Source organism: Tupaia chinensis, unplaced genomic scaffold (assembly GCF_000334495.1).
Source record: "Tupaia chinensis unplaced genomic scaffold, TupChi_1.0 Scaffold000549_1, whole genome shotgun sequence".
Classification (NCBI taxonomy): Eukaryota; Metazoa; Chordata; class Mammalia; order Scandentia; family Tupaiidae; genus Tupaia; species Tupaia belangeri.
Window position 1 is genome coordinate 2,692,371 of NW_006160061.1, and position 21,038 is coordinate 2,713,408.

The following is a 21,038-nucleotide window of genomic DNA, read 5'->3' on the forward strand; positions in this document are numbered from 1 at the left end:
AGGTGGTGTGGTGGTTAAAGGTGCTGGATTCCCACATGGTTAACCATGTTGCTAGTCACGGACCTGGTGGCTTCCTTTCTCACTTTTTCTTTCTCTCTCTCTGGTCAAATAAAAATGAATAACAACAAATGGAATTAAGTAAATCATTTAATTAAAAAAAAAAAAAAGTCCAAGAGTACATAGGGAGGAAAAAGGGGCTACAGTTACTTCTCAAAGCAAGTAAGGGAATGATTCTAATGTTCCTCCAGTCTATTCCTGTCTCAGAATGCTAAGGATGATGTTTATCACGCTTTCACGAAAGAGATGGAAGGGCTAGTGTGACTGCTTTTAATGCCAGAACAGGTTTCTGTTCACAACAGTGGTTCTGGGAGAAAATCTTTTATTAAACTTAGTTGACACAACTATGTCTATATCACAGTATTTTCTAATTTCAGCTCAAGAACATCCTAAAGTTTGGCCTCGTTCAGAATTTATTGCATTTGGTTATTTGAAGAGGTCCTACTAATACTAATTCCCTTTCATGCCACCATTTTCATCCCATTTCTTACACTTCTCCAATTCTTTGGAAATTTGTGCTCAGGGGGATCTTACTTATTTGCCTCTTGTTGTGTGCTGGGGACACAGAAATTTCTGAAAAAAATCATTATTTCATCTTGCCTTCCCTGTTTGTTATTTTTAATACATCAAACATTTCAAAATATTTTAATTGCAGAGAAATGGATCACAACGTCATTTTTTTAATACAAAGTAAGATATGTGGGAAGAAAATTTATGATTATTCAAAATTATTTCCTACTGGTTAAGAAAAAATACTAATACCTGAGAAATCTGGTAAGATGGCAAAAATGAACTAGAATCATGAAAACAGGTTAACTTCTAAAATCAGTCACACTATATATGATTCAAATATTATATACAGGGGCCTGGCAAGTGGCGTGGTGGTTAAGGGCGCTGGACTCCCACATGGCTGATTGTGTTTCAACTCCTGAACCTGGAGGCTTTCTTTCTCACTTTCCCTCTCTCTCTCTCTCTCACTCTGTCCCTCTCTGGTCAAATTAAAATAAATAAATAAAAAAAGTTAAATAATTCTTTAAAAAATATTATACACAATTCAAATCAAAGTATTTCCAATTAAGGAAAATAAACCCAGCAAAAGGACTATACACAACAGAGTAAAATACTATACCCTAGAAGCTGGGACCACAATGAAGGTCAAGGTTAGATTCTCATCTACATGCCTATAATCCCAGTGATTCATGAAGCAGGAGGCAGAGGCGGAGGAATCATGATTCTAAACAACAGAGTAAAATCTCGTCTAAAAAAAAAAGAGCTGGGAGTGGTAACACAACCTTATAGCAAAACTGGGAGACTGAGCCAGAATCACAACATAGCAAGATCCTGTCTTAAAACAAAATATTTAAACACTTGTTTAAATAAATCCAGCCCCACAGAGCAATGGTTGAGCACTGATCGGAGGAAAGTAGATCCTGCATGGCCAACTAGAGTTTGGGTCCTGGCCCCTGTGATTTGAAGAATGTGCCAGATGTGGGAACCAGAAGATGGCTTAATGGTTATGTCACTAAATTCCCATGTAGTCGATCACAGTTCGAGTACCAGACCTGGCAGTATAAAACTCATGCCTATGCCTGGCACAGGCACATGTGAGTGCATGCCCAATATTCCAAGAGAATGGAGAAGGGACTGTGATGTGACTATCTTTTCAGAGAGGTAATTTCTCACTTTCTGTCTCTCTCTATCTCTACTGAGCACACATGCCCTATAGCAAAAATCTCTTTAAAAAAAGAGAGAGAGAGAGAGAGAATGTGCCAGATGTGCACAGTCACCCAGGATTCTACTACGATTATCTAGAGAATTGAAAGGAAAAGAATTGAGGCATGCCCAGAAGCCACTGGAGAAGCTTTCAATCTCTCATGTACACACACCTTCTGGTATTAAAAAGTAAATGAATAAAGCTAAAGAAAATAAAGTATAAAATGGATCAAGTGATAAGCAAACAATGCATCGTAAGAACAAAATTATATAAAACATTAACAATCCAAAGAGGACTGTATGACTACATATTGGCCCAGCTGTTGGCAAGGCTGACTATGCAGTTAAAGTCCTGGACCTGCAGGTTTGAAAAATATGCTGGGTGCAGATGAGTGTGTGCCCCAAATTCTAAAACAAAAAAAGAAGGGACTGTGGCATGACCATAACCCATAGTGGGTGCTCTCTAACTACTACCCCACCTCCACTGAATGTGTACACTCTCCAGAAAGTTTAAGTAGGCAAAAACAAAACACAATGCTTTTTTTTTTTTAACTGCCAGGGGGCAAATAAGCTTGCCAGAGAGAAACAACACTCTCCATTGGGGTACAATCTCTTTTGCTCCATTTCTTAATCCTATAAGGATTTGGGGCATGCACACACATGCTCCAAACATGTTTTTCATGTTGCCATGGCCGGGATTCAAACCAAAGTTGACTATGCGGGATCCAGCTCACTTAACCATTAGATTACAGAACCAGCCCAACCACATATAACCTTAACATTAATATAAACAATCAACGACTATAAAATTGGATTAGAAAAAACCAAAGCCACTTGAGTGAATGACTTCAGCAAAGTTTGAGAGAATAAGATTATGACATGAAAATCAGTTGTGTGCTTCTATACACCTGCCACCAACAATCTGAAAAAGAAATTAGAAAAGCAATTCCACTTACACAGAATATGAAAGAATTAAATACTTAAGACCAGATATAACAAAATAAATAAAAGACATATTGGGACCAGGAGATGGTGTGGTGGTTGGGGCGCTGGACTCCCACATGGCTTACCGCAGTTTGAGTCCTGGACCTGATGACTTGCTTTCTCACTTTCCCCCTCTCTGTCTCTCTCTGGTGAGTGCCTGTGTCAAACTGAAACAATACTACTACTACTAATAATTAAATATTTCTTTAAAAAAAAAAAAAAAAAAAAAAAAAAAACCATTGACGAAAACTACAAAATACTGTTGAAGTAAATTAAAGATCCAAATAAACTGAAAGACAACTATATTCCTAAATAGGAGTACTTATCACTGTTAAAATCTTATTACTCCCCCCAGGCAATCTACAGATTAAACAAAATCTGTATCAAGATACCTATAGGGGAAACCAGCAGTTAGCATAATGGCTATGTTGCTGGACTCCCACGTAGTTGATCGCGGTTCGCGTTCCGGACCCAGTGGCTTAAGACTCACATCGGGCGCGTGTGCGTGCATGCCCAAGATCCTGAGAGGAGAATGGATTGCAACGTGACCATCCCCCCTGGGGGGGTGATGTCTCGTTTTCTGTCTCTATGTCTCTGTCTGTCTGGCGAGCGCACGCACCCTATAGCGGGAAGAAAATATGGCTTTTTTAGCCATAGTGATATATAATTGGTAGGGCAAGGCTGGATGATACTAGACACACGTGCACGATCCAGGCTCAAAATCTGGGTTGACTTTAAGAGGTCAGGCACTCTGATTGGCAGGAAGAGGACTAGAGTTTGGTGAGACCCTGTCAAGGCTATCTATGTACAACCCCCACCAAAAAAAAATGAAAATAAGTAAACTTAAAAGATTCTTTCAGCCTTTTTCAGATAAAGCCAATCTTCATAAGGAATTGAAAATTCTCATATACCCAAAAAATCTTGAAAGAGAAAAAAAAGGGAAGGGCTTACACTTACTGACTGTAAAATGACTATAAAATATAGCAATTAATAAAATACATAGTAGGGGACCAGCAAGAGGTGTAGTGGTTAAGGTGCTGGACACTCCCACATGGCTGACCAAAGTTTGAGTCCCAGACCAGACCTGATGGCTTGCTTTCCCACTTTCACTCTGGTTCTGTCTCTCTCTGGTCAAAATAAAGGAATGAATAAATAAATCAAATAATTCTTTAAAAATAAATAAGTAAATAAAACATGTGGTAATGACATAAAGAATAAAGAGTCCTGAAATAAAACCTCACATGTATTTCCACTGATTTTTGACAAATGAAAATAGTCCTTTCGACAAATGATGCTAGGAAAACTACACATCAATATGCAAAAAAAAAAAAAGAAGCAAGATCTTTACCCAGACATTACCACTTTCACTCTGTCCCTCTCTGGTCAAATTAAAATAAATAAAGTTAAATAAAACAATTCTTAAATAATAGGGACCAGCAGTTAGCATAATGGCTATGTCGCTGGACTCCCACGTAGTCGACCGCAGTTTGCGTCCTGGACCTGGTGGCTTAAAACTCACGCCGGGCACGTGTGTGGGCGTGCCCAAGATCCCAGGAAGAGAATGGAGAAGGGATTGTGGCGTGACCCCTCCCTTGGGGGTGATTTCTCGCTTTCTGTCTCTATGCCTCTCTCTGTCTGGCGAGCGCACGTTCCCTATACCAAAAACCTCTCAAAAAAAAAAAAAAAGAAAAGAAAAAGAAAAAAAAAAAGAGAGAGAGAGAGAGAGAGAGAAAAGCAACAAAGAAAAAAGAAAAAAAAAAAATTGGGACCAGCAGCTGGCATAATGGCTATGTTGCTGGATTCCCATGTAGTCTACTGTGGTTCAAGTCCCAGACCTAGTGGCCTAAACTCACACGGGTTGCATGTGCATGCATCTCCAAGATCCTGACAGGAGAATGGAGGAGAAGGGACTGTGGCATAGCCATCCCCCCTGGGGGCTGATTTCTCACTTTCTTTTTCTCTTTCTGGCGAGTGCGCACACCCTATAGCAAAAACCTCCAAAAAGAAAAAAAAAAAAAAAATTAAAGTGTTTGACATGTAAAAGTTGAGGACTGTTAATTAACTGTGACACTTACCTTTCCAAGAAGTTTGACAAACAAAGGCCATAATTTTAACACATATGTCTCATTTTTATTCATGAATAGCTTTTGGAGTTCTGGGATTAATTTCTGCAAGCAAAAACAAAAATATTTACCAAACAGATTCTTGAAAAAGAAGAAAAAAAAAGTACCAAAGTCTAGAAATCTTCAAAAACCGATTCCCTTGAATAAATAGATTTTCAAAATAAGAAAAAGTACATTCCCTCCCCCTGAAGAACCCAAAAGGAAAAATTTGAAGCATTTAGCAAATCTGGAAGTTTTATGGTAAATATTCAAATACAAACATTTAGATTCTACCATTAATGCTAGAGAGGGGGGAGAGTGAAAACAAGAGAGAAATAAATAGGTAATTTTGTAAGGCGTCCAACCTCTTAGCTAGAACCAAAGGCAAGCTGCCCTAGCATACACCCTGTTTATGCTGTGATGGGCCCCAGGCTCATGGAGCAGTGACTGACTACTAGTACCAGTGCTAGGCCTACCATCAACACTTTCATTTTAAAAACGTATTTATTCAATTTTTTCATTATTTTAAATTTGCTATAAGGCACACATAACACACACTCAACAAAGCAACAGAGAAAAAAGAGAAGGAAAGGGAAAGTGAGAAAGCAAGCCATCAGGTCTGAGACTCAAACTGTGGTTGGCCAATGTGGGAATTGAGCACCTTAACCATCATACCACCTGCTGGTCCCACATCAACATTTTAACCATGCTTATCTTAGCAAATATCTGGCTACCCTACCATCCGTCAATCTGGCTTACTTTTATTCTACCCACATATTCCTCTAAAAAACATCAACATGTTGCGGTCAGCAAGTGGCATGGTGGTTAAGGCGCTGGACTACCACATGGCCAACCGCGGTTCAAGTCTTAGACCTGGTGGCTTGCTTTCTCACTTTCCCTCTCTCTCTCACTCTGTCCGATCAAACTGAAAAATAAATAATAATAATAATAAAGTTAAAAAAAAAAAGCTTCAACATGCTTATTTTTTCAAGATTTTTGGCTTAGGACCCATACGCTCACCAAAGAGAGAAAGAGACGAGAGAGAGATAGACACGGTAAGAGGGAAAGTGAGACATCATCCCCCAGGGTGGATGGCCACACCTCAATCCCTTCTCCATTATCCTCTAGGGATCTTGGGCACACATGTACATGTGCCTGATATATGTTTCTAGCCCCCAGTCCAGGACTTGAACCTGCGACATAACCACTATACCATCTGCTGGTCCCCGGCATGCTTTCTATTAACTACAGTTCAAATGCTAATAAATTGAATAATTCCATACTGGAAAACTAAAGAATGCATTCATTAATAGCTTCCTGTACAATGGGTATCTGAAAACACTTTAGTTCAAATTTATAGAGAATTTTGCCATGACGGGCTAGCAAGGGGTGTAGTGGTTAAGGCGCTGGACTCCCATATGGTCAAACACGGTTTGAGTCCCAGACCCAGCAAGGTGAAACTCAGGCTGGGCACGCGTGTGCATGCACCCAAAACCCTGAAGGAAGAATGGAGAAGGGATTGTGGCATAGCTATCCCCTTTGGAAGGTGGTTTCTCAGGTTCTCGCTCTGTCTCTTTTTGTCTCACACTCCCTATAGCAAAAATCTCTTAAAAAGTAAAAAACACTCACATATAGCAGAATAAGAGATTTCACAGACATTATAGTTATTTTACTATACCCTAAGAGATTTCTTGAATTATAAAGAACAGAAAAACCCACGTTTAGAATCTGAACACCTCCCTCACTATCCAGTTATTATGGTATCTCCTAACTAATCTCCCTGCTCCTACTCAGCTGCCTCCCTGAAGTCTAGTCCAAATACAACCAGAGTGATGTCTTTAAAGCACAAGTCACAGCTTTAATATCTTTAAACATAATGTAACATGTAATCCAGAGTAAAAACCAAATCCTGAAATGGCCAAGGAGGTCATGACTGACCATTGTTTCAAACTGTGATATCACCTCTACTCTCACTCCCATTCACTCATCTGCTGTCACCTTGTCCAGTGTTCCCTGAACATGAACAGGCTACACAACTGTAAGATCAGGACTTTTGTACTTTTGTTTTCATGCCTGGAATGAGCTTACCCCATATTATCAGAATGGCTAACTCCTGTACCACCTTCAAATCACTATTCGAATGTCCTTTCCTTATCTTTTCTTACTATCTCACCGACTCCTCTCTGATGGAGCACTCTATCCAGTACTGCCTGTTTTCCACAGCACTCTTCGCTTTGAAGACTGTATGTTTTTAATTCTCTCACAGATAAATGAACTGCCTAAAAGCCTTTTTGTTTATTAATATATTCACAGTGCCCAGAACAATGCACTTCACATAACACTATGTTACAAGAACAAAGACTGAGGGTGGCTCAGGGGCACAGGAGTAACACACTTCAGGAGAAGCTGGATCCATATGATAGATTGTGAGTTCAGTTTCCTAGTCAACCTTGCACATGCCAGGCATACATGATCCTGTCTCGCTGGGAAGATTGCAACATCAGACCCTGTGGAAAGTACTTATCTTTCTTTCCACCCCTTTCTCCGTCTCATGAAATAAGGTTAAAAAAAAGTAAAAGAAAAAGAAAAACCAAAGATTGGAAAACCTAAAATCCAAGATAAAGAATAACTAGGAACTTACATGTACTTCTTCAGCTATGTGTATTAAATTTATATCTATTAGGACTATACAAAAAAAACCCAAATAACACTGAACAAGTTAATTAATGTTCTCCCTTTTTGAGAAATGTAATTCCTTTCTATTCACCATTCACAGGGCATCAGGTAAAATGCCCACACTGTACTACGTAACAATAAATAGCTGCCTTTCTATTGCATAGTAGCAACATGTGTATAAATTACTTATGTTTCTCTTTGTTGTAATTCAAAGCTAAATTCCTAGATCATAGTATAATTATACCAGTAGGCTAAGACTTAGAGTTTAGTGCAAGATTTTCCGATGCATTATCTAGAACACCCTTACACAGAGTAATACCTACAGTGGTCATAAGCTGCTCTGTAATAGATGCTATTTCTTGTTGTCTCTGAAGCAACAATGGCATGCCCATCTCCAGGGCAGTCGCTCCCCGCAAATGTACCTTTGGTGCTGAATGAACCACTAACGGTATGACCAGTTTTGCCCACCTCACTGACTCTTCTCCCATTTGAATGGGGGCTTGTTCGATTAGCCTGTAATACAGAAACCAATGAAAAAATTAGCTTGACCTTACATTTTAAGTCTAAGCTACTAGGAAAACAAGCCAACAACATACAAAAATATTCTCAGTATAGGACATTTGTTGTAGTATATATGCATATGAAGACATAAAGTTTGTGGAAAACAGAATAAGTTTATTTTGGTACCAAAACAAACCAAAACCTATGTATCGGTTTCTCTTAATAGGCATTTTCTAAGTTCTTTTTTTTTAAAGATTTTTCTCTATGGAGCATGGGCACTAGCTGGGTAGAGAGACAGTGAGAAGTCAGAAATCACTCCCGAGGGATGGACATGCTGCAAACCCTCTCCTTCATTCTCTTCTGGGATTCTGGGCACATGCACATGGTATGGGTTTTTTTTAAGTTACCAGGTCCAGGACTCAAACAGTGGTTGGCCACATGGGAGTCCAACGACTTAATCGCCCTGCCACCTACTAGACCCAATAATTTTTTTTAAGACTTTTGCCATAGGGCGCGCGTACTTGCTAGAGAAAGAGGGAAAGTAAAAGATCTCTTCGGGGGTGGGGCAAGGGAATGGCCACACCAAATCCCTTCTCCTCTCAGGATTTTAGGCAATGTTATAGGGCTTTTTGCCATAGGGCGTGTGTGCTTGCCGGAGAAAGCAAGAAAGCACTGCAGGGAGCAGGGAGGAGCCTGGCAAGTTTTTTAAACAGCAGGTTCCAGGGGTCCTCCCACAAGAGTTGACCTTATGGGCTCCAGTGCCTTAGCTACCACGCCACCTGCTGGCCTCCACTGATTTTTTTAAGACCCCTTGTTTATGTGTACACAAACACCAAAGAAATGGATTCAGTTTTCACTTGCTAATGTGTACATTTCTGCAGCTTCTTTTTTAATTGCCCTAAGGCACATGTGATTATCGGGGAGAGAAAGCACTCCCTAAGTAGAGCATGGTCACATTATGGTAATTTTTCTCTACTTTTTTCTTCCCATGAGGATTTTGGGCTTGAAAGCCTATGCACCAAGAGTGTTCTTCACTCTGCCAGGGGTAGGATTCATACTGCAGTCAGCAAAACAGTGCCTAACCATTTTGCTTTGGGGCCAGACCCATTTTTTATAGTTTTCATAAATTTTTCAAATAAGAAAACAGTACATCTTCAGAATAAAAATCATAAAATACTAATTATCATTATATTTTTAAAATAATTATTTAACTTTTATTTATGTATTTTTAATTTGACCAGAGACGGGCAGAGAGAGAGTAAGAAAATGAGAAATTGAGCCACCAAGTCTGGAACTCAAACTGCAGTCAGCCATGTGGGAGTCCAGTGCCCTTAACCATCACGTCACCTTCTGGTCCCTTATTATCATTACATTAAACATTCTTACATGAGAAAATAGCCAGAGAACCATGTTATAATTTAATATTCAGAGCATCAGAACATTAAGCAGTAAAGCAAATAGTTTGACAACTAAAGAACACTTTTAAAAATGAAAAATAAAAAATAGAATCACATCTGTGTCGTTGGCATGTTTATTAAAACAGATAGTTGGAAAGGAATTTTCTGTTCCCTATCTGGCACTGTGACTCCTTCCTAAACAGCACCTAATGCCCACTTATGAATTAACATTATTTTTTAAACCCCCAACTTTAACAGAGACAATTTTTAAAATTCTTTCATTTAATTGTATACATCATTATGTTCAATTTGATCGGGGAGAGGAAAGGAGAAAGGAAGAAAGCAGCTGCCAGATCTGGAAGTCAAACCATGATCATTCATATGGGTGTCCACTGCCTTAACCATCATGCCACCTGCCAGCCACAACAGAAATAATTTTTTGGAGGGGTGAGATTTTTGCTGTAGGGTGCATACACTCACCAGATAGACAGAGACAGAAAGCCAGAAATCACACCCAAGGGGCTATGGCCACGCCACAATCCCTTCTCCATTCTCCCCTCGGGATTTGGGATGCGCGTGTTGAAGTGCCCAGCATGAGTTTTAAGTCACTGAGTCTAGGACTTGAACCACATTCAACCATGTGGGAGTTCAATGACATTTAATCATTACACCATCTGCTGGTCCCAACAGAGAGAATTTTTAAACCAGATGTGGGGCCAGGCTATGGCCTGGTGCTTAAAGAAACCAGATCTGACACCTCCAACCACGTGGTTCAAGTCATGGACGCAACAGCTTGAAGAAATGCCAGGCATGTGTGTGTGTGACCCAAATCCCAACAGGATGGAGAAATAGAGAAATCACTGCTGCATAACCATTCTCTGTGAGGGACTGCTCTCAATCTCTGTCTCTCTGGCAAGACATGCTCTCTGACACACACACACGAAAACAACAACAACAAAAAAAACCCAGAAACAACCAAGAATGTATTATCAGTAGACTATCTCAGTAAAAAAAACAAACAAGTCTAGTAACTTATGCACATCTAATCCTTTTATCTGTTGTTCTAAAGACAGTCCCTTCACTTAATGTCTATCACATTTAAATCGCAAAAGTCCAATTGTTGTAAAGTTACCGGAAATTATTCTTCCAATGTGTATGGCATTCAAATGCCTACCTTATGATAACATTTAAGGCTTCAAAATCAACAATGGCAGAATGTATCTCTTCTCTATTAAACACTACTTCTAATGAGTCAATTATACTGGATACCTAAAAGACAAAACCGAATAAATGCAAGTCAAATAAGCCTGAACTTTTTTATTGGCATGTAATTAAAAAGATATATCCAAAAACTATACTCACCAGTTTGCCAACAACTTCACTGGGAAATGTCTGCTTGGATATCACCCAAAGTGCCCTGGTACGTACATTTTTATCCGAACTCTTAACAATATCATTCAATTTTGAAAGCAGTTCCTGAATATTTGCCTCTGAAAAACAGCAGTTTTTCTTTTCTAATTTATTTATTTCAAAAGAAAGAAACACCTCTGACAGGGTCTTGTCATTCCGCAATCTTGCCCCAGCCTCCCAGCCAGCCAAGATTACGGGGATGTTTGGGTTGACGTGGGATCCAAACCTGGGCCTCTTATGTGGCCCTAGTATCACAGTGATGCCCCCCACACCACATGCACCATCGCAGGGAAGCTGACAAGGATATTTTATTGGAATTAAGCAAGACAGTTTATATCCTTTAATGTCTCAAATATAAAATTACAGATATAAAATCATAGCCAGTGGTATTATGTTAGCTGACTACATGGTTCCACCCACTAACTAGAAAAACACGTGGGGCCTGTGCATGTGGATGCTCAAAATCAGGAAAGAAGGAGAAATGCACAGAAGACTGAGGTGTGACCGTCCCCCCCACCATGGGAAGTGCTTTTTCAATTTCTGAACTTAATCTTCCCCTGAAATCCATGAGTGCATGTGCCCTCTAGCAAATACAAAAAAAAAAAAAAAAAGTAAAACTAGAATAATGTACTTATTAAGTTAAATGAATACCCAGAGAAAGGTCAGGAAATCACTACTGATAATCATACTTCTTCATGAAACACAAAATTGAGATCAGAGGGAAAGGCATATTCAGAGAATATAGACTCTAGTCAGATATTTTGTGCTAATGAAATAACTATAGGCATCATTAGCCAGTTTGAATATACAACAGTATTTGGCAAGCTATCATAAATCCTTCAACTCTGCTCCAAAATGAACTACTACTTTAAGCTGCTAACATTTTTATTCATTTGTTTTGTTTTGTTATAGACATGTATGCTCACCTGAGAGGCAGATGGGAGAGTGAAATGAGAAAGCACCCAGTAAAGAGGATTACCAAAGGCCCAGCAGGTGGCACAGTGGTTAAGACACTGGACTCCTACATGGTCGACAGTGGTTTAAGTCTTGGACCCAATGGGTTGAAACTCATGCCAGGCACATGTGCATGCATATGTGCCCAAAACTGAGAAGAAAATGGAGAAGGAACTGCAACGTGGCCATTTCCCTGGAGGGCGGTTTCTGACTTTGTGGCAATCACATGTGTTCTATAGCAAAAAATCTGTCTTTAAAAAAATAGGGGGTGGGAGAGGACCAACAGATGGTGTAATGGTTACGTCACTGGACTCCCACATAGTTGACCAGTTTGAATCCCTGACCTTGTAGCTTCGAACTTATGCCAGGTGTGTGTCCGTGCATGCCCAAAATCCTGAGAGGGCACTGGAGAAGGGATTATGGTGTGGCCATCCCCCGCCTTGGGTTGATTTCTCGTTTTCTGTCTCTGTTTCTCTGAAAAGGGCACACGCCCTATAGCAAAAACCTCTTTAAGGACACCATAATCCCTTTACCTCCACTCTCCTCTTAGGATTTTTTGAGCACACATATGCCCAGTATTTTTTTTTCCAAGCCAGTTGGTATGGACTAGAACTGCAGAGTCGAGCATGTGGGATCCACACAAACTGGCTGGCTCTTCTTTTTTTTTTGGAGAGGTTTTTGCTATAGGGTGCGTGTGCTTGCCAAAAAGACAGAGAGACGGAGAAACAGAAAGTGAGAAATCACCCCCTAGGGGGGATGACCACGCCGCAATCCCTTCTCCTCTCGGGATCTTGGACAAGCATACACACACTCCCAACGTGAGTTTAAGCCACCGGGTCTAGGACTTGAACTGCGGTCAACTACACGGGAGTCCAGCGACATAGCCATTACGCTAACTGCTAGTCCCTTTTATTTTTTATTTCTTTTTCTGGCTGGTTCTTCTAACATGTTCATTAATATATATAAAAAAGAACAAGTAGCAACTAAACTATTCCCTGAGGGGTGGGGGGAACAATTAACAACTTTCTGACATCCTGATTACCTATTTCTGACTTCTCTCAAAGAGCACTTTCCAGGTTCCCTTTACAATGACAAACCATGAACTATGCAGCAACTACCTAGGATTGGAAAGCAGTAAGTTCTACACTTTCTTTATCATTTTCAGTTCAAAATTATCCCACATTTAAAAACTTTCCAATTCTGCATGCTCCTAAAGTGCATATATATGAATAAAATAAATTACAATCTAAATTACCATGAACTCCCAAAGCAGATTTTTACTAAAAAGTTCCATTTTTATAGCAATCATATTTAAACAGCCTTCTTTAGACAAAATACTACAGTATCAAAGTTAGAAATATGTCTAGGTTGGGAACCAGCAGTTAGCATAATGGCTATGTCGCTGGACTCCCACGTAGTCGACCGCAGTTTGCGTCCCGGATCCGGTGGCTTAAAACTCACGCCGGGGGGCGTGGGTCCAAGATCCCAAGAGGAGGATGAAGGAGAAGGGATTGCGGCGTGACCATCCCCCCGGGGGATGATTTCTCTGTCTCTGTCTGTCTGGCGAGCGCACGTGCCCTATAGCGAAAACCTCCCCCCCCCCAAAAAAAGTGTAGGTCGTAGACATAGCTCTCATGATATTTACATTATTTCTAAATATTAACAGGAGACTATTAATAGTTACAAACTCTAAAGTTTTTAAGTTATAATAAACTTACCTGATAACCCAGAGGCAATTTTGGGATTATATAAGCAAAATCCCAAAGCCTGTAGAGCAGCACTACTGAGCTCCAAGTTTTGACTGGAAATATGAGTCTACAAAAACAAAATCACATTTATTACAGACAAGTACAATTGTAAATCACTTTTTAGAAAGCAAAATTATAAAGCAAGCCAATTTATAATAATTGAATCCAATTAATAAATCTTTGTACGTAGGTTTAAAAAAATAAGATTATGAAGCTATATATACATCCTGACCAAAAAATGAAAGAGGTAACTTGAGAGACCAACTGAATGAGAATGTTTTTTATAAAAGATAAAGACATTTCTACACACCAAAAAGCAATGCTAAAGATACACTACTATAAACACTAGATAGGAAAATAAATAGGAAGAGTAAACAATATATGCAAACACAAAAGTTGACACCCTAATTTCAAAGTGGAGGAAACCAGCAGTTAGCGTAATGGCTATGTCGCTGGACTCCCACGTAGTCGACCGCGGTTCGCGTCCCAGACCCGGTGGCTTAAAACTCACGCTGGGTGCGTGTGCGTGTGCGTGCGTGCCCAAGATCCCGAGAGGAGAATGGAGAGGCATGACCATCCCCCCTGGGGGGTGATTTCTCGTTTTCTGTCTCAATGTCTCTCTCTGTCTGTCTGGTGAATACATGCGCCCTATAGCAAAAAAAAAAAACCAAAAAACAAAACAAAACAAAAAAAAAACAAAAAAAACTTCTCCAAAGTGGAGTGATACCTATTCTAAGACTGGGAGAGGGAAGGGATGTGCTAGTATGTGCTAGGAGCTCTGTTCATCTCAATCTTAAAGGAAGAATTTGCTTTTGCATATGGGATTCTTTTTATTGAACTTAAGCCACAGCTACTTTAACCATAAGAAAAAAGCAGAGCAAGAGAAACTAAAGTTGCCTCAGGTTCAGCCATTCAAAATAAAGTTGACTTTTTTGTCATAATGTAAAGAATTCAGAGTGTATCGCAATACCAGGAATAAACGCAATACTGGGAATAAACTCTTATAACAGAATATATTAAAATATTTAGAAATAGGGAACCAGCCGTTAGTGTAATGGCTATGTCGCTGGACGCCCACGTTGTCAACCGCAGTTCACGTCCTGGACCTGGTGACTTAAAACTCATGCCGGGCGCATGTGCGTGCATGCCCAAGATCCCAAGAGGAGAATGGAGAAGGGATTGTGGCGTGACCATCCCCCCTGGGGGGTGATTTCTCACTTTCTGTCTCTATGTCTCTGTCTGGCTGGCGAGCACACGCGCCCTATAGCAAAAACCTCTCCAAAAAAAAAAAAAACATTTAGAAATGTTTCTCACCTACAGATTTTTTTTATCTAAACAGGATTTTTTTAGGGACAATTTATACACAGAATGTCATTTTATATAACAAATTGGACATGTTATTACCTTTCCAATGAATTAAAAAAAAAAAAAAAGCTTGTGTAGGGGCCAGTAGATGGAATTGCAGTTATGTCACTGGACTCCCATATTACTGACCAGTTCGAGTCCCAGAACTGGTGGCTTGAAACTCCCTCCAGGTGTATGTGCATGCATGCCCAAGATCCAGGGAGGATAATGTAGAAGAGACTGTGGCATGGCCATCCCCCAAGGGGGTAATCTCTTACTTTCTGTCTTTTTGTCTCTGGCAAGAATACATGCCTTATAGCAAAAAAAAAATCTCAAAAAAAAAAAAACCAAAAAACAACCCAACAAAAAAAAACCTTTTAAACAAGAAAACTAACTACATGTCAGGAAACTTGCTCCCCATGGATGGTATCTTAGGAATTCTGAGTACTTACAAATATCACTCTAAGACAGTCTAGGTCATTTAAGCATTGTCAAGACAGATGACTTTCATTTCGATATACAGAAGAGCTAGGCTACCAGGTGGCGTGGTGGTTAGGGTGCTGGACTCCCACATGCCCGACCATGGCCCAAGTCCCAGACCTGGTAGTTTGTTTTCTCACACTCTCTCTCTCTGTCCCTTTCTGGCCAATTAAAAAAAAATAATAAATTAATTTAATTAAATAATTATTTTTAAAAATCACAGAATTTAGGGGCTGGCAGGTGGTGTGGTTTAGGTACTGGAATCCCACATAGCCAACCACGGTTCAAATCTGGGACCTGACAGCTTGCTTTCTCATTTTCTTTCTCCCATCAAAATAAAAGTAATTTTTAAAAAATATATAATTTAAACAAAATTCACATATACCCCTTTTCATATGGCTGACGACTCCTCCAAACACCTCATTAGTAGCAGAGGTAGCACTAATGTTCTTCCCCAACAATGTGAACTTCAGTCCCCACTCACAGGGGAAGTCGGACTTTGTTTTATCATCTATTAAGAAATTTCTGAGACACGGCCAGTTAAAACCTAATGAAGCTGGGACCAGCGGAAAGGATAATGGTTACGTTGCTGGACTCCCACATGGCTGACCACAGTTCAAGTCCCAGACCCAAAGGCTTGAAACACGCCAGGTGTGTGTGCACCCAAAATCCGGAGAAGAGAATGGAGGGGAAGGGATTGCAGCATAGCCATTCCCCCTGGGGAGTATATCTCACTTTCTGTCTGTCTCTCCTGGAGCAAAAAACCTAATGAAGCATTGCGGTTCAGTCTGTACTTCTCTTCACATCGCTCAATTGCTAGACTGGGATGCAGAATGAAGATCATATACTATAAGAAGTCGATTTTATGCCCAACTGTTCAATCAGTAGAAGGTTCAGATCTTCTGATAATTCACTTTAGAGTATACTTTCTATAAACTAAAAGTACCACAAGAAGGTCAATTATATTGGGTCATCAGAAAAGTCATGGCATGTTTTTGTATAGAAAAACAGAAAAATACATCATGATTTTCCTGATGACCTAATATATACAATTAATTCATTTTACTTAATCTTATTTGCTCAGATCTTACACATGAAATAAGAATATTGGGCCTGAGGCTAGTTATCAGTGTACAGATTTAACATCTTAAAGCTCATTTACACGAGAGTAGTTTTTAGTCTTTCCAAATTATGAATTACACTCATAGTTCCTGCCACTATCCTATCCCTCAAAGAATCATAATCCAAGAGCAGTATTCTATCTCATTAATGCAATTTTCATAACACCAGCACGTGTAGGTGCCCATTCTACAATGCTCCCATCAGCTGCTTCAGCCTTATGGCACATTACTCTGCCTCTGCCTTGCACCTGTTTCCACCTATATATTTTTTTTTCACAGAAGCCAAACAGATTAGTTGAAACATTCACACATCTGTTTTTCATGATGATTTATTGTACCATATTTGGTACCTTCTGTTTGACAACAAAAAGGACATCTGTAACTATAGAAAAATTCCTTACTTTATATATAAGAAAATTTTTAATCTATGTCAACCTAGAATTCAAAGCTCAACTCTACTTACATGTGTAAATACTATAAAAGCCCAAATCTGCCAAACAGAGTCTCAATATATCCCTAGTTACTTGTAATCTCACACACCCCTCTTTCTTCCTGCCACTTCCTACTATAATTTAGCCTCAAAGCCCTCAATCTCTCTCTGAATCAGAGATCCAAGAAATCCTCAACTAATTATTATGCTTGAGCAAGAACAGCAAATGTTAGTGGTCAAATATATAAAGACATTTCCTTGTAGCATCCCTTTTATAATTAACCAAACAACCAAAAACAAAACAAAACAAAGCAAAAAAACAAAAAACCCTAGGGTATAAGAGATGTCACAGCAACTATTGGGTCATTGGTAAAAGTTGTGATGCATTTTTGCATAGAAAAACAGAAATATATGTCATGACTTTCCCAACGATCAAATAGTTTAAACAATCACTAGGTACTAGATTTTGAGAACTACTGTAACTCCTGGATAACAGCAAGCATGTACCTGTGGTCAACTTTTATTAAAATATTTACCTAAAGTGTTCCTTAATAGTGGTATGTCATCTTCAACAGAATTCTAATAAGCAGCAACACAAAAACATTTTCTATTTTACCTAATGTGATTCCTATGCTGAAGAAATTCAATTAGCATTTCATTGCTTAATTTGCATGGAAAGCTGTTGACTGTCCCATCAGACTTTCCAGGGCTTCCAAATAATAGTTTATCAGGAATTGTTACAAATCACATTTACTAAGTTAAACTTGATTTAAAATGCATGCTCTGAGTTCCTGATCCCACGCGGCTCCAATACTAAGTATATAAAGATGCATATGGAGCCAGGTGACGGCATCGGGCATCGTGATGATGCAACTGGACCCACATGGGAAAGATCCTGAATTCACATCCTAGGGCCTCCCTGAATATGTAAGGTATGTTGCACATACCCATGATAACAGTCAGCTGAGACTGGAAGTGGGTAGTGGCCTTAAGACTCTATTGTGAGGTGCCTGTCTATCTCTTATTCTACTATAAAGTAACATAAACTTTATTAAAAAAAAAAAAGGTACAGGTCATCACAAATATACTGTGATGCCAGAATACTTTAACAATGAAAATAAAAATAATCATATCATTAATACTATTACGTTACTATTACATCACTATTTTTTTTTTTGAGAGGTTTTCGCTATAGGGCGCATGCGCTCGCCAGACGGACAGAGAGAGACAAAGACAGAAAGCGAGAAATCACCCCCCAGGGGGGTTGGCCACGCCGCAATCCCTTCTCCTCCATTCTCCTCTCGGGATCTTGGGCACGCACGCACATGCGCCCGGCATGAGTTTTAAGCCACCAGGTCCAGGATGTGAACCACAGTCAACTATGTGGCAGTCCAACGCCGTAGCCATTACGCCAACTGCTGGTCCCACTAATACATCACTATTAATGGCAGCCGGCACACACACACACACACACACACACACACACACACGGCAGTTGTGTCCTGGATGAGTAACTCAAAAGACACACCTAGCCCCCAAAATCTCTACAGGAGGGAAGGATAGAAAAGAAATTCTGGTGTGATCATGCCCCATTGGGAATGCTTTCTCACTCCTGTCTTTCTAAGCAAGTGAAACCGCTCTGACAAAATATTTTTTAAAAAAAAAAGGAAAAGTAATGACCATGTGATATAGTTGTTTTTTGTTTTTTAAGTTTTTTGCTGTAGGGCATGTGTACTTGCCAGAAAGTCAGACAGACAGATAATCAGCAATCAAACCCCCCTGGGGGGGGAGGGGATGGCCCCACCAACCCCTCCTCCCCTTAAGATCTTGGGCACACACGCATAAGTGCCCGGTGTGCCCAGCATGAATTTAAGCCACCGGGTCCGGGATTCGAACTGCAGTCGACTACATGGGAGTCCAGCAACATAACCATTATGCCAACTGCTGGTCCCTAGTTTTAGCTTACATAAATGAAAAATGATGATTATTGTAATAGCAATACCTAGTACCACAAATGGTTAACAGTCAGAAAAATTGCTAAAATGTATGTTTTAATCAGTGTTCTGACAGAATACATGTCCTAAAAATACAAAAATAAGGTCATAAAAATAAGAAAAATATCTGACCTTTTTATTCTAGAAACAAGGAAATTTAAAAGATGTTAAAAAAAAGGTCACAATGGAGCCAGCCGAAGGCATGAGCGTTAAAATGGGGGGATTCTACATGGCCAGCTGCACAGTTCGAGTCACAAACACAGAGGCTTGAAAAATATATCAGGTCCAAGTGCCCAAAATCCTGAAATGAGAGGGAAATGGAGAAAGGATTATGGTATGACTATCCCCCAAGGGAGGTACTTTTGGAAGTACAGGTGCCCTCTGGCAAATCTAAAAAGAAAGGTGGCTCACACTGCCACTGAGAGGTGAGGACAAGAGAAGAGGGCCTTAGTTTGACATTAAACTACACCACCTTCCTAAAAACAAATAAGAAAAGATAACCATAATAACGGTTTCCAATCAGGCATGGGTGGCAAAACCTGACAGTGGGTAAAGATAAAAAGAAAGCTGAGGACTAACTATCCCTAGAGTAAACCTAGGACTATTATAATTTTAGAATCACTCACTTAGGAGTACATTCCCAAAAGGAAAGAAAACAGATGAAATAATCTCTGATCACTGCTTTCAAGAGCACAGACTCTGGATTCAAATGACCTCGGGCAACTTTGGGCAAATTAAACTAATTTCTTCATCTGCAAAGTATGGATTAAAGAGAACCTCATGGAGCTAGGAAAATTAGGTGAGAGAAAGCACATAAACTAATTAAGGGAGTCCCTAACACATTATAAGTAATCAGATAGTACTATAACAATCCAATCAATATTGTTATTCAAAGTTTTTGTTTTTCTTTCATGAAAAAGACAAGACATTCTGAATCCTTACCCGAGCCTCCCAATATCACTGAGGTATGTACATTTGGGTGATATCCCAAGCAAGCCTCCCATTTGGCCACAGCATAATGCAAGAGCTCTATCTGTGCCACTGTAGCTAGGCCCATTAATCAGTTTTTATAAGTTAGCTGGTAAAACTTTTTGAAACCACCCAATGTAAAATACTATTTAATAAACAGAAACATACCTTTAAAGCTTCGTACAGACTAGGAAGTTTTTTCTCAACTTCTAGAACGACTTCTTTTCCTTCTTCTCCAGTCATTCGACTTAAAAAAGGCAGAAAGGACAGAAATCAATGCATGACAGAAACAAAAAAAGTATCGTATGATCTGTTTAAAGATTACTTTCAAACTCTTATGAATGAGTTTACTCGGTCTATTAGATATTTAAAGATATGTAAAATATATAATGTTATTTATCAAAATAAGAGCCCAAAACCCCAAGGATAACGTTTTTTCATCCAACATACTCAAGTTTTGACAGTTTCACTATATGAAGACAGAAAAGAGATCACCATTCCTGGATACAAAATGACTATAGCATTCCATAAACCTTCATAAAACACTAGAAAGGTTTGGTGAATCCCTCTGGCCATTAAAATGAAAACCAAGTTATTGTTCTCTTAAAAAATCATGTATGGGTTGCCACATTTTCGCAGTACATCGGGAGTTTACACTGAAAACCACTTCAACCACTTATCAAAACTTTTGTTAATCCCTCGCTTGCAAGACAGTTCAGCTCCCTGATCCCAAACAGCTCGAGCGCTGCAGCAGCACCCGCCAACGTCATTCAGTCGGCACCCCTCCCGCCCCCTAAATGGTCCGCGACCCCAGCGTCCTCACGTCCACCAGGCTTCCAGAATTCACTCTCCCTTGGCGCGCCGCACCCAACCACCTTTCTCCCCGAGACCCAGCAGACGCCTCCCCCACCCTCCTAGCAAGCCTCACCTGGTCAGAGCCAGGTAAGCGTCGGTCTGCTCTCCATGGGAGGCCGAGGGGTCTTCCAAAGTCTCCAACAGCGGCGCGAGGAGGCTGTGACCTGGGGCCGTCATGTCGGCCTCCCTGCGGCCCGGACCGGAAGAGGAGAAAACCCAGTGACCGATGGAAATGCTCCCCGCAGGGACCCGGCCGGGCCAGTGCGGCCCCCCACACCGCACGTTCCCCCCTGGCCTCGCCCC

The 21,038-nt window shown here is 40.1% G+C and overlaps 1 protein-coding gene across 5 annotated transcripts in view; it reads right to left on the bottom strand.

Moving 5' to 3' along the window:
• The window catches only part of RIF1 (replication timing regulatory factor 1), a 79,198-nt gene that overhangs the window by 57,749 nt on the left and 411 nt on the right, over positions 1–21,038 (bottom strand). For 4 of the 5 annotated variants that reach the window (XM_027775352.1, XM_014591281.2, XM_006157633.3 and 1 more), the window contains exons 2-8: positions 20,809–20,922; positions 20,049–20,127; positions 13,513–13,609; positions 10,793–10,920; positions 10,605–10,699; positions 7,856–8,045; positions 4,830–4,922 (exon numbers count right to left, since the gene is read on the bottom strand). In XM_027775352.1, coding sequence (XP_027631153.1) covers positions 4,830–4,922; positions 7,856–8,045; positions 10,605–10,699; positions 10,793–10,920; positions 13,513–13,609; positions 20,049–20,127; positions 20,809–20,912 — 786 coding nt within the window. In that variant the 5' untranslated portion in view covers positions 20,913–20,922. Of the gene's footprint in view, positions 1–4,829; positions 4,923–7,855; positions 8,046–10,604; positions 10,700–10,792; positions 10,921–13,512; positions 13,610–20,048; positions 20,128–20,808; positions 20,996–21,038 lie in introns of those variants that run through there. The other variant, XM_014591279.2, reaches the window with a different exon arrangement.